Below are 17,808 nucleotides of genomic sequence, written 5' to 3' on the forward strand. Positions count from 1 at the left end.
CTTTTGTTTTTTTTTAATAAAATTGTTAATTACCACACGACATTGCAAGAATGAGTTTCAATTAGGGGTGTTCAAACTATCCGAATACGAATCTTTTATCCAAAAATCCAATTCGATTTTTTCCGAAAAGTCGGATATCCGAAATTTCGGGAGTGATTTTTGAAAATTTTGAAAATTTCGAATATCTGGAAACCTTCTTTTTTTAAAACAAATTTAATATTTTATTTGTTAATATCCAAAAATATCGAAAAATATTCGAAACTATTCGAAAAATTTACAGTCAATATCCGAAAAATATATACTTTTTAAACAATCAGATATTTCAGATAGTGCGGATATCCAATTTCGGATATCTAGAAACTTTGGATATGTGTTCGGATAATGAAATCCACAATTTGAAATTTCGGATATCTGAAACTTCGGAGATCCGACTTTGAACATCCCTAATTTCAATACTACACATAGGTGTACAATTTTAGAATTTAAATTACCTTGGTTCCATCCTATTTAATTTTGACTTCGGTGGATTCTTTATAGATGGAAGCATATAAAAAAGTTATGTTTTTAAGAAATAGTTTTAAAAAATTAGCAAAAATATCTTGTGACGCATGACTCGAAACACAACTCGAACCGATTTTCACCACAAAACATGAGTCATGCTATGAGTTTGAAGCAAAATCAAGTCATCCACTGAACACCTCATTTTCACTTTGTTTTCGATCGACTTATGCAAGTGGACTAGAGTTTGACAACTATGCACAAATATCCATGGCCAACTTTTTTACCTAGAGGTCCCAAAACTATGATACTTATATAAAGTTTTTATGAAAAAAAAAAGAGAAGGAGTGAAATGAAACCTTATAATAAACCATATTCAAAACATATTAATTATTTATTTATTAAACATGGTAATTACATGTAGTTAATTTCAACTAATGGTGAATTTGAGTTAGATTTTTATCAGATTTTGATCAAATATTTCAGATAGTGCGCATATTCAATTTTGGATATCCGGAAACTTTGGATATGTGTTCGGATAATGAAATCCACAATTTAAAATTTCGGATATCTGAAACTTCAGAGATTCGACTTTGAACATCCCTAATTTCAATACTACTCATAGGTGTACAATTTACAATCTATCGTTTACTTGTAAAGTGTAGTAACTAATGCTACAAATATCAATGATTACAGTGAAAATAATACGCTCCAAAAGGCGCGTAGGATATGATCCATAGTAACCAACACGTCACCGCTTCTATCCAAAACGTCGTCGTTAGATCGCCCAACGACCGATGATTCATCGTTTTATTAGCATTTCCCCCCTACTAATACTTGAACCCCTATCAAAACCAAAATTTCATTTCACTCCAAATAACTACACAAAATTCTATTTAATTTGGTAAAAGCATGGGAGGAACGACAACAATTTCAGTTGGATCCGATGGCGTGGCTATTATCACTATCATCAATCCACCTGTTAATTCTCTTTCCTTTGACGGTAATTCAATTTTTTTCTTCTACCTTTTTACTGAATTTTTTTCACTTATTTTGCTGTAACCTCAGTATTATATCTTTGCTTGTTGTTTTTTATATAAATATATGGTTTTGGTTACTGATTTGCAACTTATTATGCTAATTAATATAAAATAGATATGATCATATGAATGCTAGTATAATATAATTCATTGGTTTTGTATATGAGGGTTAAATTTTGGACAATTATTTGGAATTTGTTTTTTATATTTTGACTGAACATGTTGGAAGTTATGATCATGCTTTTAGATTAGGATCCGATTTCGTAAATTACGAGGAAAGTGTAGCTTAACTATAATTAGCTTAGTATGATTTGACAAAACTAGTTTAGTATCTTCAAATCGATATCGGGTTTTAAATTTTTCGAATACAGTAAACTAACGAATAATAATAAAAAGTTACGTGAAGAAACTTGTATCTGTTTTGGGGATAAAAAGTACAGTTTGAATTCACAAAGTTATTAGGAACCCTTTGAATGGAAATTGGAAAGGTGGGGAGTAATGGAATTTGTGGGGACAAGGTTACATGATGGGTGATTTGTTGATGCATGAAAATAGCGTGATGAGTTGTTACCGACATCTTTTAGTTTGTCTGTTTTATCCTTCATTTTGCGTAATAAATCGGTAGGGGTGCCAACTCAAGTATATTGAAACTTTACTTTTTATACTGCAGTACTAGTTAGCTTAAAAGAAAGTTTCGATCAAGCCTTACAAAGGGACGATGTTAAGGCAATCGTTGTTACAGGTAAGTGTACAAAATTTATTGTCATGGGTACTTGATGTTTTTATTATGCGAGTTAGTTTGTAACTTTTTCGTGATTGGAGCAGGTGCAAAAGGCAAGTTTTCTGGTGGTTTTGACATCAATGCATTTGGTGGACTGCAAGGAGGAAAAGGTATGCACATGTTATATAGTGCGTTGTAGCTTTGTGTTAACCCGTTGTTTTTTACTAAAATTTCATGAGTATTTCAGGAATGTCAATGGGGCCAGCATCAAAACCTGGATATGTATCAATTGAGATTCTGTCTGATACTGTCGAAGGTATATTATTCTCCTTTTCATTACCAAATTTAATCTTAAAGTCCTCGTAATTAGAAGTTTCAGAATAATGCTGGTGCTGTTGGTTTCAGCTGCCAAAAAACCATCTGTTGCTGCTATTGATGGGCTTGCTTTAGGTGGAGGCTTGGAGGTTGCAATGGTAGGTGTTAATCTTACGGAAAAGTTAACATTTTTTTTGAATATGTGTGCTGAAGGTTGCTGATCTTGTTTTCAGGCTTGCCATGCTAGGATCGCTACCTCTGCTGCCCAGTTAGGCTTGCCTGAACTGCAGCTTGGTATTATTCCTGGATTTGGAGGTATGACTCTTGATATTACACCATATTATTCAAACAATAAATAAAACATCAAATCACTTACAATTTTGAGTTATCTCAGGAACTCAGCGTCTTCCAAGACTTGTTGGTCTTGCAAAGTCCCTCGAAATGATGTTGGTACGTATTATCCTATAATATTTTACACAGATCTGCTTGTCTTATTTTCATATCCATGGAAATTGCAACTTCGTTACGTATTATCTCTTTGGGTTTTCTCGAAATAAGTTACATTTCTTATCCTAGAAAGTTATTTGCCATCGTTACCCCAAAAGTTTATGCTCAATGCATAAATTATTCTTAATATGTTATTTCTTGAAGCTAGATTATTGTTGATAGTGGGTACTTTTCGTATCTATTAATCTATAATTGATGCACCAATTACTTATATTAAACTAAAACGTTTTGGATTTAAGTGTTTACGGTGATGCGAACATGGGTGGCACCAAGCGATTACCTATTTTGACCTGCTACCTAATCCGTCTGTTTTGCCACCTTTATCTTAAAGGATTGTTCTTCTAAAACATTGATTGGTCAAACTTTAATTTCTGTTGAACCAAGCCGACAAAGCTTTATGTTTTTAATAAGTAATTGATCTTTGTCTCTCTCTAGACATCAAAACCAGTTCGGGGCGAGGAAGCTCATAATTTAGGGCTCGTTGATGCCATCGTATCAGGAGATGAGTTGGTAGAAACTGCTCGTCGATGGGCATTAGATATATTGGAGCGTAAAAAGCCCTGGGTTGCAAGTCTTTACAAAACAGATAAATTAGAGCCTCTTGGGGAGGCTCGTGAAATACTTAATTTTGCTAGAGCTCAAGCTCGCAGACAAGCACCAAACCTACAACATCCACAAGTTTGCATTAATGTTATTGAAGAGGGGATAGTCTCAGGCCCACGGGCGGGGTTAATGAAGGTTCGTGATTGGTTTAATAGCTGATGTCAATTTTCTCTTGTGGCAACATTACTTGACAGGTTATGTGACTTTGTAAATGTATTAAATTTGCAGGAGTATACTGAATTCCAAGTTCTTTTAAAGTCGGATACTTGCAAGAGCTTGATTCATATCTTCTTTGCCATGCGTGGTACTACAAAGGTACAACTATTTTTTGAATTATTGAATTTTAATCATTGAGTACTAAAGAAAAATAGAGATGCTATCATTTAAATACTTGTGCTAGTTCATCGGGTTCCATTGTATATTATGAAACTTATTAGTTGAATCGTCAGTCGAATAAAAGGTTGTATATCGTATGTGTCAATGGGTGTGTTAATAGGTACCAGGGGTGACTGATCGGGGTCTGAAGCCCAGAGGAATCAATAAAGTTGCTATACTTGGAGGAGGTTTGATGGGCTCAGGGATAGCAACGGCTCTAATTCAAAGTGGATATCAAGTTGTCTTAAAAGAAGTCAATCAAAAGTTCCTTGAGGGTGGACTAGGCAGAGTCAAAGGTGCGACGTTGCTCTGTTGATATATGGTGGATTACTATCGTATATGTAATTGTAGGGTTTTGATCCATATACTTGTGAATGGGTAGGTTCGGGCCATTGTTTATCTCAAACGGATTTATTGAGCCAAGCGGGTCAAGCAGTTTAAAGTCGACTGAAGTTGATTTTTAATGCATATTGTTTTCAAAGTCATGATTTATAGATAAAATAATTCTAATTATAGTAAAAGAGATGGCAAGTGTTTACAGGTTACCTATCATGTGTTAGTCATGAGTCTATCACCCAACCTGACCATCGCCATCTTTTGTTGAGTATGTAATGCAAAATGACTATTCTTATCTACTGTCTGCAGCCAATCTGACAAGCAGTGTGAAGAAAGGGAAGATGACTCAGGAAAACTTTGAAAAAACACTCTCTCGTCTTAAGGGTGTTCTTGATTATGAAAGCTTTAAGGATGTGGATATGGTGATAGAGGTATTCTTTAGCATTTGTTTTGACTATTAACATTTCCATTGTATGTTCTGGACCTATGGTCACATATATTTGGTAACAGAGAAGAACGAAATGAACTGATGTCTACTTCTGACTAAATAGGCTGTTATTGAGAATGTTTCTCTGAAACAACAAATATTTTCGGATTTGGAAAAATACTGCTCTCCAAATTGCATACTTGCAAGTAACACCTCAACAATCGACTTGAGTCTAATTGGCGAGAAGACAAAATCCCATGATAGAATAATTGGTGCACACTTTTTCAGGTGATTAGTTATAACCTGTAGTCCTTTTCTAACCAAGTTTGAATATTCTTCTGATTATTTTTCTTTGTTTATTTGGTGCAGCCCTGCTCATGTGATGCCCCTTTTGGAGATAGTTCGCACATCAAAAACATCTCCTCAAGCAATAGTGGACTTGTTGGATGTGGGGAAAAAGATAAGAAAAACTCCAGTTGTTGTTGGGAATTGCACAGGGTTTGCTGTCAATAGGATGTTCTTCCCGTATACTCAGGCGGCTCTTTTGCTTGTAGAACGTGGTGCCGATGTTTATAGAATCGATAGAGTAATTACAAAATTCGGAATGCCAATGGGTCCTTTTAGATTGTGTGATCTTGTCGGTTTTGGTGTTGCAGTGGCAACTGGCTCACAGTTTGTTCTTAATTTTCCCGAAAGAACATACAAGTCGATGCTAATTCCTCTCATGCAAGAGGATAAAAGGGCAGGTATCATGTATTTGCTATTAAAAGATAAAAATGTTTGTTTTCAAGGATTATTTTAAACTTCTGATTTCTGCTTAGGTGAAACAACTCGCAAAGGTTTCTATGTCTACAATGATAAGCGGAAAGCCAACCCAGATCCTGAAATCATGAAATACATTCAGAAGGCAAGGGAAATGTCTGGTATCTCGGTTGATCCCAAGGTCTCTCTCTCTCTCTCTATATATATATATATATATACACACACATATATATGTAGATTCCAACTCTGATGGAGTGGTATATTTAAGTCGGGGCTTACATTGGTTTCAGCTTGCAAAATTGTCAGACAAGGATATCATAGAGATGATATTTTTTCCTGTTGTGAACGAGGCTTGCCGAGTGTATGCAGAGGGTATTGCAGTGAAAGCAGCTGATTTGGACGTTGCGGGTGTTATGGGAATGGGATTTCCACCTTACAGGTTTAGTGTTATAAACAAGGAAATTGTATTAATTTTTCCGTACTTTTATATATGAAAGAACCACATTTTTGTGCGTACAGGGGAGGAATTATGTTCTGGGGAGATTTACTTGGATCAAAATACATATATGGGAGGCTAGAGGAGTGGTCAAAAATGTATGGGGAGTTCTTTAAGCCATGTGCCTACTTAGCACAAAGAGCTGCACTTGGGGCTTCTCTGGTTAGGATTTCTTACATTCTTCTTGTCTACAATTGAAAGTTTCAGGAATGTATTAATAAATAAATCAATAAGTCTGATACCATGATATTTTGCTTGAAATGCAGAGTGCGCCATTGGATCAAGCAAAATCGCGGTTATGAGATGAAATGAATTGGACAATATCTACCGGTGAATCGGTGATCATTGTGCTAAACAATAATGCATGGAGATTAATGAGATGGGGCTTTATAAGTATACCTATAGGTTTATGTTTGTGTTCTTTGTAAAATAAAGCCTATGTGGTTGTAACGACCATAGTTTATTAGTTATTTCTTATATCCAGACCATTCTTGTGCCCAAGATTTATTTGGCATGATAATATTCTCTTTGTGGAAGCAATGTAGGGGAGCATACAATACAATATTGTATGGGTTGAAAATTTGAATGTCATACAGATAGAATAAAAATGCAAAATTGTGGGTTGAAAGTTGTAATACTACTGGTATTACTTAAGGAAATGGAGTATATATGGATTTATATATTGCTCCAAGCTTAATGTATGACATGCATTGAGGCGTAGGGGACCAAACAATAAAAGCAAGAAATGGCTGTCGTAATGGAGCAGAAGATTGTTGGCATTAGTTTAAAATGCTAGTCAACATTGTAAACAATGAATGTATATCGTAAGTTATCAACTTTATGAATGTAGTCTCTTTTACACTGTTGTGGTAGGGGTAAGACTGTCTATATTTTAACTTTCTTTCATACATCATTGAAGTACTGAGATTTAAAACCTGTTTTATTGAGTGCTTACTTGCTCACTATATGAACGTAAAGTACAATAAAAGATTTATATCCAAACTTGAAAGTTATAATTATCATATTTTTCAGTCATTAAAAAGTTATTGTACTTCTAAAACAGGTCATGTGGGGCTAAATGTTTTTAATAATAAGTTGCATTTTGATTAACGAGCAAACGAATATGTTTTTAATGTTTGGATTACCCGATAACGACTATGTACACACATAAATACTACAGAAAAAATTGAAAAAAACATTACTACATTTCGGCTGTCTTGTGCTCAAAATTTTAATAGAAAAAAAAATGATGATTTGTGCCGAAGGTTTTTAAAAAGATATTTTCGAACTTTTGACTTTTCAATTTGGCTACCTGATATTATCAAATCAAGTTCCAATTTTCAACTATGAAACTATACATGTTACGTTGAAATTAAATACCGATCATTTATATTTTCAACCTTTCTGATGATATTGCTACGTTGAAATATAGTTACAAACGACATATATCTTTCTAATGGAAATCACATGGGACTTCGATAAAAGTTAAAGAAAAGAACAAAAAGAAGTGAATAATGATAATAATGATGATGATGATAATGAGATTGGTTAAGAACAAGTGTTTTAGGGAAGGGATGGGTGACCACAAAACATGGTTTATGTTTGTTGTTTTTATGAGGAGCGAGTGGAGGACCACAACACAACTCATCATCCACAGCCTAGCTTTCACCTTCAAATATCAGAATGGTCAAACTTATAACACGTGTGGAGATTCTTTTCCTTCATGGGTTAGCCGGAAAAAAACAACACTTTCATTATCACAAACTTACTTACGCTAATGCCCCAATCTTAAATGCTTGCCCACACGTACCATTTTTTACATCTTATTATATCTACTTGCTGTTATTTATTCATCATTTTTAACTCCAGGACATCTGTTATTATTTTCAATGTGATTTTAGTAATTACTCAAAGCAAATGGAAGTATCGTTTTGGTGGCCAAAAGAAAAACTAGAGAAAAAAAGTTTGTAGTTACTTTTGAAACTTGAAAATTTATAAACCATAAAATAAGAAACAGATTAGATTATATCAAATGCAAGTCGAATCCAAATAAATCAGTAATTTTTAAAATAAGCTAGGCTAAATATGCTCTAATAGTTGTTGTCGTTTGAATCATGCATGTTACCACTTTTTATATAAAAAAGACAAATCCAATTTCATACGCATAGAGCCATAAGTTCTAACAATTTAATCCTAGCTTGTTATGATACTTAAAGATGCATTTTTTAATTTGGAAACAACTAACAAAGTGGCTTATTTTCCCCTTCACAGATCTATACACCACCATGTTCAATTGATGCATCATCTATTAAATTAGGTATTAAAAAACATTACCTATGTGTGAAAACAATAACACATTATTTGTTTAACATTAGATCTAATTAGAGCCTTAGACATGACAACGCCATATTAATATTAAAAACTCACAAAGCCAAAGTGAAACAAATGACCTTTTTGATTATAATCATCCTTAGTTATATAAATTAAGAATGATATGCATGTAAAGAATCTGAAGTCAAACAATACACCTGATATTGTATTAGAGTGCTTGTTTTACAATAAACTTGCCAAATCCACGTGCATCTATAATCAATTAAAAAGCCTTGGCAAGCTAGCTAATGATTCGAGTAATTTTGTTCATGATGAAGCTGATTACACATTGTTTTTCATCTACTGTTCAGAATGGACCGTCTACAAATTAATACTCTTTAAATTTAGAATTTAACAAGCGGGTTTAATTTGGGTTAAGCATCATGTTTATTTACAATGTGTTTTAGGTATAAATCCCCCTTTTCGAGTAAATATCTTGGGATGGCTAGGAAAATAACCGGAAATAGTTACAGATATACCTTAGTAACTAGACTGCGTACATTCAAGTAAAAATGGTCCGTCATACCGGATAACCCGTTAAGTAAGAAAAATTTCAATTTCTTAACCTTTTGTAATATGTTATAGGGTTATAACATATCAATTTTCATATGGTCATAATATGAGGGGTGATATTCGTACCATCAGTTTTAATGAATGTATCACAATGTACAAATTGTATAATTGACTATACAAGTCAGTATTACATAATTGTGGTACATCAATCAAAATAAATGATACGAATATCAATTCCCTTCCATTATATAGACACATTAGAAGATAGAACAGGGAAGAATAGAAATTAAGGCGCACTACCATCCATCATAGGTATGTAGTTATAAACTCTATGGCATAAAGATAAACAAAAAAAAACAATTCAATTTGCTGATAATCGAGTAGTGTAGCCTGCGATTGAAATGTTCAAGCCTCTCATTACATACACACTACTAGAAAACACCAAACAAATATATCACTTGTTTTTACCGAGATCAATTCATAATTTCATATATACATGTAGTTATACTAATTATATTTCTTCAAGCAATGGGCATTACACCAAACTTGTACCATTTTTGTCAAATAATAATAATAGTTATAACAATAATAATAATAATAATAATAAATCAAGCCATCTTCGGTGGATTATCAGTTTTTAACTTGTCACGCCAATAATGTTGAACCAATGTTTACTTTTTACCCTTCTATCTAAAACCGAGCACACTGTGAACACACATAGGGGGTGTTTGGGTTAGCTTATTTTCATGTTTTTTTTTGCTTATTTGCTTACGAAAGTAAAATAAACTACTTTTTAGTGTTTGTATGGGCTTATTTGCTTAGGCTTATTAGCTTATATAAGCCATTTTTGAGAAGCCATCTTTGTCAAGCTTTTTAGCCATAAACTACTTATATTTTATAAGCATAAGCCATTTTATAAAAGCTAGGCCAAACACCCCCATAAGCTTGGAAGTTCCAACACTGGGTGAGCACATTGAGATAGAGAGCCCGTTCAAGAGGGCTTTAATAATTTTTATAGGTTTTTATTCTTCCATCTATACTCTTTTATAAAAATTATCACACTTTACATTTTCAGAAATAGTTATGCAATAGTTACATACGGAATTATTAAATTACTCTTAATAAACACCTACTATGGAAAAAGTTTTATTAAATACCAAATATGCCCTTAATTAATTAATTAATGTTTACTCTAAACCTTTATTTTAATAATTAACACTTTAAACCTTTATCTTCTAAAAATTTTTACTATCATAATTAAATCAACCTAAATCACTTGACATCGTCACCACTACAAAATAGTATCATTACCGCTACCATTAGATTATTTTTCCCACCATCACTACCGCATTATATGAGTATCATGCATTCATGCTCGTTGTAAAAATGTAAATGATGATATTCTACCAAAGATAAACCATTGTTTGTTTGTAAACAGACAAAGCTGGAATAGTATTAAATACACTTTGTTTTGATAAAAAGAAAGTACTGTAATTAAATTAATTGACTGGTGTCTCTTCTTTACGAGTAGCATTTTGTTTTGCAGAGTTATAAGATTCTTTTTCAGATTTTTAACATTACAAATCTCTCCTTCACTCCACCACCACCACCACCATCACCATTATATAATATTACTGCACACATTATTTGTCCTTAGTCTGTATGTGTAGGGCTTCACTCTCTTTTTTAATAATCCAACCTAGTCAGTGTTCCACGTGCTTCTGGGGACTCTACCCCTTCAACCCCCCTTTTACTTCATTGCCATTCCATACCATACCCCCCCTCCATTTACACTCTTTGACCATATCTCAAACACACACACACACACACACACACACAAAATATCAAGATTTTCAAGATCAACAAAAATACCAAAACCCAGATTCAAAAACCTGAAATTATACCTGGGCTTGTGTTAAAAACTTGAATTTTGTTATAAAAATGGAAGCTTTACAAGATGACAATGGTGATGGTGGAATGTTGTGTACTGAACATCCATACAAGAACAATACACCAGCTGGTGGTATATGTGCTTTTTGTCTTCAAGAAAAGTTAGGCAAGTTGGTTTCTTCTTCTTTTCCTATTGCTGTTTTCCCATCTTCTTCTTCTTCTTCACCATCTTTTAGATCTGACATCAATGTCCCAACCACCACAAGCACCGCCGTTTCATCCACCGTGGCACCACCACGGATGATGATGAGCTCAACCTCATTGATTGCCTCAAATACAAGAAATAATGAGTGTAACTATCATCACTATTATTCCAATAGTAATAGTACTAATGGGTCAAATAAGTCAAGGATTCTTTATCTTCTTGGTCAAAAGAAGAAGAAAAAGAAAGATGTTGTCAACATTATCGATGACCGAAGCAAAAACATGATGTTTAAAAGAAGCAAGTCCACAGTCACTCCTAGGCGTGGCGGCTTGCATTTTACAGACAGTGATGAAAACATTAACAGTCCACATAAACAACGTGGTTTCTGGTCGTTTCTTTATCTACAAAAACACTCAAAACAACAACAAAAAACTCTCAGACACATTTCATCAAACAGTTTGTGCTCATCATCAGTTAGCTCGTACCCACAAGCTCAAAGATCTAGAGACATGATTGTTGTTGAAGAAAACGGAAGCCCATGTCAAGCGTCTTTCGACCGGAAAGTTTCCAGATCCAGATCCGTCGGGTGCGGCAGCCGGAGCTTTTCCGGTGACTTCTTTGAAAGAATCTCAACTGGGTTTGGAGACTGCACGCTCCGGCGCGTGGAATCACAGCGTGAAGGGAAGTCAAAAGTCTCCGGCATCCGCGGCGGCGGAGGCGGTCAAGATTGCATCAAGGAAAGAGTCAGGTGCGGCGGTTTATTTAGTGGTTTTATGATTACGTCATCATCTTCATCTTCTTCTTCATCATCTTACTGGGCTAATAATAGTAATAACAATAATAATAGTGAAGGCAGTGATCTAAAGATGACGTCGGCGGTGACGTCAGGACACAGTCATCATCAGCAGCATTCAAGGAGCAAGAGCTGGGGATGGGCCTTGGCAAGCCCAATGAGAGCATTTAGTAAACCATCAAGTAAAAAAGAACAACAAGCCTCAAACAAGAATCAAACTCCAAATTTGGCTGCTATCCCTTCTTTGTTATCTGTGAGAAGCTAAATTTTTATCTATTTATATTTTTTATAATGTTCTTTTTTTTGGTCATTTTTCATTTGATTGGTTTTATTTTTAGATGGGTGTGAAATCTTATCTAGTTTATGATAAAAGGAATCAAGAAAATGGGAATTGAAAATGGTGTGAAGGAATAATTACAATAATTATATCATCTAAGTAAGCTAGTGAAATCATACCATTATACTCTTTTGAAGTACACATTTTATTTGGTAAATTGGTTCATCTTTTGTTATGGTAAATGTTTGTTTTGTTTATGGGATGATGATGATCATTGATGTTAATTATTTTGTATGAGAGTTAATATTAAGGTACAACTATATCTTAGCACATTTTAATGCTACAACTGTTATCGTTCTTTCTTTTTGGTGGATTGAATATGGCAATGGTAATTCTTGTTGATTTTATTGGATTGAATTGGATTGGTGCGTATGCTTATTTCTATAGAGTATTGATATTGGAAAAAAAAAAAGAGAAGGATTTCCAGATGAACAACTTTTTGAAGATTTGATGGAACGGATATAAGTGTCAATTTTAACTTTTTTATAATGCGAATAGGTAGCTTGTAAAATATTAGCTTTTTGTGCATTAACAAAGGTGAGAATTAAGTGATGTGGAAGTCTAAAGTAAGCATACATCTTTAAATTAAGCACACTTTATGTTTAGAAATTTATATATAGTTGTAGTTCGATAGTGATGTGTAGTCTTTGTGTTGGAAAAAGTTGGACTGGATCTAGTGCAAAAGCATGATATCAAAATCTTCTTGAGGGACTGGATCTTGTAGCATGAACCTTTTAGAGTTGGGAAATTGGATGCAATCTCTGTTATTGATTCATAGGTCGCGTTTGGTTCACAGAATTTGATGAAATCTGATGAAATTGGAATTGAATTTCATTCTTTTGTGTGTTTGGTTAGTTAAAGATGGAGGAATCACATTCCGTTAGAATGTTAACATTCCCTCATTTGATGAAATCTCCATTCCTTGGGGATGGGGGAAGGAATCTCATTCCGTCCCTCACTTGAATCTTCAAAAAATCAAAAACATTTCGTCAAATTCTATTACTTTAGATTCCAATTCTTTTGAAAGATTTCATTCCTTCCAAAAACATTACGCGAACCAAACGCCCGTGTTACACTTTGTATTGGTTTTTAAGGAGGTTCTGTTTTCAATCTCTTTTTTCTAAATATTCTATTTTCAATTTTTTTTTTCCAAATGCAATTCTCAAGTATAATAACTTGTGTAAATATACAACTATCTATTATTAAAAGTATTTTTAAAAAATTGATGTGGAAATAAATATCCACTTTTTAAGATGAATGGTAAAATTTGCGTCATATATACTTTTAATTTTTTTTATTGTATAAAAGAATTAAAAAAATCTTCTTTAAGATCCCTGCAGTAGGATGAAGTTTATGATAGTTGACATCAAAAAAACTATTGAATCGAAGATTATGACTTCCAACCTATGACTCATTTTTATGATATGATAGGAAATGGAAAACAAGATATAGACTTTTCAATTAACAATTTAACATTGACTTTTGACATGAAGTAAATTTACTTGTTCGGGTTCATGAAGAATGATGATAGTTCTAATGGACAGTGCTGACACGTTATTTTCTGGTTGGTTCATTTATTTGGTACGTGGCTCTTCACGAAATCAAGAATTCTCTTGTTCATTAATGAGCGAGAATTCAGAAACTGAGTGACAACTAGCATCGGTTATACATAGGCGCCGGGTGACCCGACTAGTTTTTTAGTAAAATGACCACACGTTGTAAAAAGTGGATAAAAAAAAATTCCACTGTGGACCATCAAGTCAACAGTGTACACACGGTTCTATATATGGAAACAATTAACGTCCGAAAGTTTAACTATCGTTTTCAATTTCTTTCTATTTGTTCTTTCTATTTTTATATCATTGTTCTTTCATTCACAATCTTCAGTATTATTATTATAAGTTTTAAATTTATATATATATTATTGTTTTCATCCGAAAGTTTAACTATCGTTTTCAATTTCTTTCTATTTTGTTCTTTCTATTTCTATATCATTGTTCTTTCACAATCTTCAGTATTATTATTATCAGTTTTAAATATATATATATATATATTATTGTTTTCATTTATATATATAGATATAGATATATAGATATACATTAGATTTTCAATATACTATAAATTGTAGATCTTTAGTATTATTATTATAGTTTATCATTATTTCAGATGGATTTTGAAAGTATATGGGGCGAAATGGGTGCGGAAGGTTTGAGCTTCACTTAGAAGAACCTGATGAAGAATTTGACATACCAGAGGCGGCCCCTTATTTTGACTACGACGCTAGGGTTTTTCACACCGATCAGGTATCCTTGTTAACTTAAAAAAAACTAATTTAGGCAAATATCATTATTAGTTTATATTTTAGTAGTATTTAAATTGTGTTTTTTTGTTAAATTTATTGCATATTTAAAATGTTAGATATTTATTAGTATACAAATTAATGATAATTTTAAAAAAAAAACTAATTTAGGAAATATCATTAGAATATTTATATTTTAGTACTATTTAATTTGTGTTTCGTTGTTATATTTATTGCAATTTTAAAATGTTAGATATTTATTAGTATACAAATTAATGATAATTTTTATAAAAAAAACTAATCTATGCAAATATCATTAAAATATTTATATTTTAGCACTATTTAATTTGTGTTTCGTTGTTAAATTTATTGCAATTTTAAAATGTTAGATATTGCATATTTGAAATGTTAGATATTTATTATTATACAAATTAATGATAATTTGTTAAAAAAAACTAATTTAGGCAAATATCATTAAAATATTTATATTTTCGTACTATTTAATTTGTGTTTCGTTGTTATATTTATTGCAATTTTAAGATGTTAGATATTGCATATTTAAAATATTAGATATTTATTAGTATACAAATTAATGATAATTTGTTAAAAAAAAACTAATTTAAAATGTTAGATATTGCATATTTAAAATGGGAGCTGATTTGCTCAAGGTAATAATTACTCTGCACAAGAAAAATATTATCAAATGACTTTAATACCCCTATTCTTAATTTTACTAAACCCCCTATTCCTTGTAAATTTTTACCGTAATTTTGTATAAATATATTGTTAGTCCAAAAACTAAATATTGCTAGAATATAACAAATTTATCCGTTTTTCATTTTATTGATAAGACATGTATTATGTTTGAGAAATATCATTAGAATATTTATATTTTAGTACTATTTAACTTGTGTTTCGTTGTTATATTTATTGCATATTTAAAATGTTAGATATTTATAAGTATACAATTTAATGATAATTTTTATAAAAAAAAAACTAATTTAGGTGTTCGATTCACACGAAGAATTGTTCAACTGGGCCAAAAGTACAGGATTGCAGCTTGGTTATGTGTTAATCAAACGACGAACAAATTCCAACTTAGCTGGTGTAAAAAATAAAGTGACGATAGTCTGTAATCTTTCTGGGAAAATGGATGATAGGATAAGCGGCCTCGTTAAAAAGACACTTAAGTGTCAGTGCCCCTTTAGATTAATCGGTCGTTTAACTGATGATGGTTGGAGGATATCCGTTGTAGACGACACACATAACCACTATCCAGCTGAGAATCTGGAGGGTTACGCGTACGCAAGAAGGTTGACTGAAGAGGAGAGATTATTTCTGGAAGAAGAATATCATCGTGGTAGTACGCCCTGTAGGATGTTAAAGCTATTGAAAGAAAAATTTCCAGGAAACTTGACCCGCAGTGATGACATTTACAATTTCCAAAAAGCTATGCGGAAGAAGGCGGCCGAAAAACATGAGAACACTCCAATGCAGGTATATCATATCAAATTTACATATCTTTTTATTTATTTACTATGATAGAGTATCTGAAACGACATATGTACGCCATATTGTTCAAACGAAACAGGTTATGTTCAGTTTGCTTAAGGAGCATAATTACTTGTATTATTATACAACAAACAGTGTATCTGGTCGGTTGGAGAATCTGTTTTTTATACATCCGACAGCATTTAAATTGTGGCGTGCATTTCCTTATGTTATCCAAATAGACGCCACGTACAAAACGAATATGTACAACATGCCATTGGTCGAGATCGTTGGTGTCACTCCAACAAACAGGACCTTTAGCATATCATATGCGTTTATCATAAGCGAACAAGAGCATAATTATAGATGGGTGTTGGAGTGTTTCAAGTCGACGTTAGGTGAAGGCTTTGCTGTGCGTGTCGTACTCACGGACCGGGATCTGGCGCTAATGAAAGCATGCAAAACTGTTATGCCTGAAGCATACCATTTACTGTGTAGAGTGCACATATGGAGGAACATAGACAAATTTAGCATGCCATCGTTAAAAGGGGAAGGGAAATGGGGGCCTTTTTACTGATGGTGGAAAAAACTTTACGAGTCCCGCACACTAGAAGAGTACACCAACAATTTATCATATTTAAAAAAGAAGATGGGTCCCCGTTTAGACAGTAAGTGAAGTGCTTTTGAAGTTTTTTTTTTCCTAATTTTTGGTAAATCACATATACCCACACAAGCTAATCACATGTTAAATTGACAGAGGTTTACAGGTACCTGCAGAAGGAGTGGCTTTCCCCGTACAAGGAAAAGTTTGTGTCCTTTTGGGTGGATCAGCACCTCAACTACCGTAATTACACTACCAATAGAGTTGAGGCTGAGCACTCACTCCTCAAGTCCGAGTTACAGGGGAGATGTACATTTCAACGAATAATTCAGTGTGTTAATGATGTCCTCCTCGGACAAGATACAGAAATCAAGGGCCAACTTGAAGAAAGCAGGATTTATAGAGCTGGTAAACACAACTACCCATGTTTGAAAGACCTGCTTTGTGTTGTATCTGTGACAGCTATTGATATAATGGTCGATGAAATAAAACGATTAAAAAATGAGATCGGAAAAGACTTGAGAAAATGCGGGTGTAAGGTGTGGACTAGTTGTGGCCTTCCATGTGTCTGCCGTCTAGCTGCGTACATGCATTGCAGTAAGTTTATTGAAATATAGGCAATTGTTTTTTTTTATTTGCTAAATGCACAAATATTGTAATTATTTTTCCTCAAAAATGTAGACAAACGTGTTGAGGTGCATACCATAAATGACTTTTGGAGAAAGCTAGACCTGACACCGTCGACATGCCTTCCGGACAACGATCATCGAAAAGACTCTGACGATGACGAAGCTATCGACCAATTAGTAGAGGATGTTAAAGTCCAGTTTAAGGATCAACCGAAGTCAAATCGCAAAAACTGGATTTCTAAATTAAAAGACATCGTCTATCCGGGGAGAACGAAAATCAAGGACCCGTCTGTTATTAAAAATAAACGTGGAAGACCAATCGGGTCAAAGAAAAATATACCTCAAGTATGTCGGATCATAATTCGAACTACATTTAATTAATTGAATTTTTTTTTTTTTTTGGTAATTGCCCCCTATTTGTTAGTATACTTGTAAGTGTAATCTGTTATTAAATTTTTTTTTTGCAGGCGCCCGAACAAAACAGACCAGCGACAAACACAACACCCTCGGGTCTTCAAAAATCCAGGTCGGTTCAATTCTCCGATCAATTTTCGCAGCCGTCATGTGCATTTGGAGAAGGCCAATATGCGAGACACAGTG

The 17,808-nt window shown here is 33.3% G+C and overlaps 2 protein-coding genes across 2 annotated transcripts; both read left to right on the forward strand.

The window, feature by feature from the left end:
- Positions 1-1,338: 1,338 nt before the first annotated feature.
- LOC122599142 (glyoxysomal fatty acid beta-oxidation multifunctional protein MFP-a) lies at positions 1,339-6,981 on the forward strand. Its single transcript, XM_043771599.1, has 17 exons — positions 1,339-1,501; positions 2,209-2,280; positions 2,364-2,429; positions 2,507-2,575; positions 2,665-2,732; positions 2,808-2,889; positions 2,969-3,024; positions 3,517-3,819; positions 3,913-3,999; positions 4,181-4,355; positions 4,705-4,826; positions 4,947-5,110; positions 5,192-5,568; positions 5,644-5,765; positions 5,875-6,023; positions 6,104-6,242; positions 6,347-6,981. The coding sequence occupies exons 1-17, from the start codon at positions 1,411-1,413 to the stop codon at positions 6,380-6,382; spliced, it is 2,178 nt and encodes a 725-aa protein (XP_043627534.1). The 5' UTR covers positions 1,339-1,410; the 3' UTR covers positions 6,383-6,981.
- A 3,585-nt stretch (positions 6,982-10,566) lies between these two features.
- Positions 10,567-12,370, forward strand: LOC122599847. Its single transcript, XM_043772436.1, has 2 exons — positions 10,567-11,806; positions 11,906-12,370. Exons 1-2 carry the CDS (start codon positions 10,905-10,907, stop codon positions 12,114-12,116), a joined length of 1,113 nt encoding a protein of 370 aa, XP_043628371.1. The 5' UTR covers positions 10,567-10,904; the 3' UTR covers positions 12,117-12,370.
- The last annotated feature ends 5,438 nt before the right edge of the window (positions 12,371-17,808 follow it).

The sequence above is a fragment of the Erigeron canadensis genome, chromosome 5, assembly GCF_010389155.1.
Source record: "Erigeron canadensis isolate Cc75 chromosome 5, C_canadensis_v1, whole genome shotgun sequence".
Lineage (NCBI taxonomy): Eukaryota > Viridiplantae > Streptophyta > Magnoliopsida > Asterales > Asteraceae > Erigeron > Erigeron canadensis.

Coding starts and splice junctions, on each gene's coding strand:
- LOC122599847 (XM_043772436.1), top strand. CDS start 10,905: ATGGAAGCTTTACAAGATGACAATGGTGATGGTGGAATGTTGTGTACT. Junction 11,807..11,905: donor TGCATCAAGGAAAGAGTCAG/GTGCGGCGGTTT, acceptor CAATAATAATAG/TGAAGGCAGTGATCTAAAGA.
- LOC122599142 (XM_043771599.1), top strand. CDS start 1,411: ATGGGAGGAACGACAACAATTTCAGTTGGATCCGATGGCGTGGCTATT. Junction 4,000..4,180: donor CCATGCGTGGTACTACAAAG/GTACAACTATTT, acceptor GTGTGTTAATAG/GTACCAGGGGTGACTGATCG. Junction 4,356..4,704: donor TGGACTAGGCAGAGTCAAAG/GTGCGACGTTGC, acceptor TACTGTCTGCAG/CCAATCTGACAAGCAGTGTG.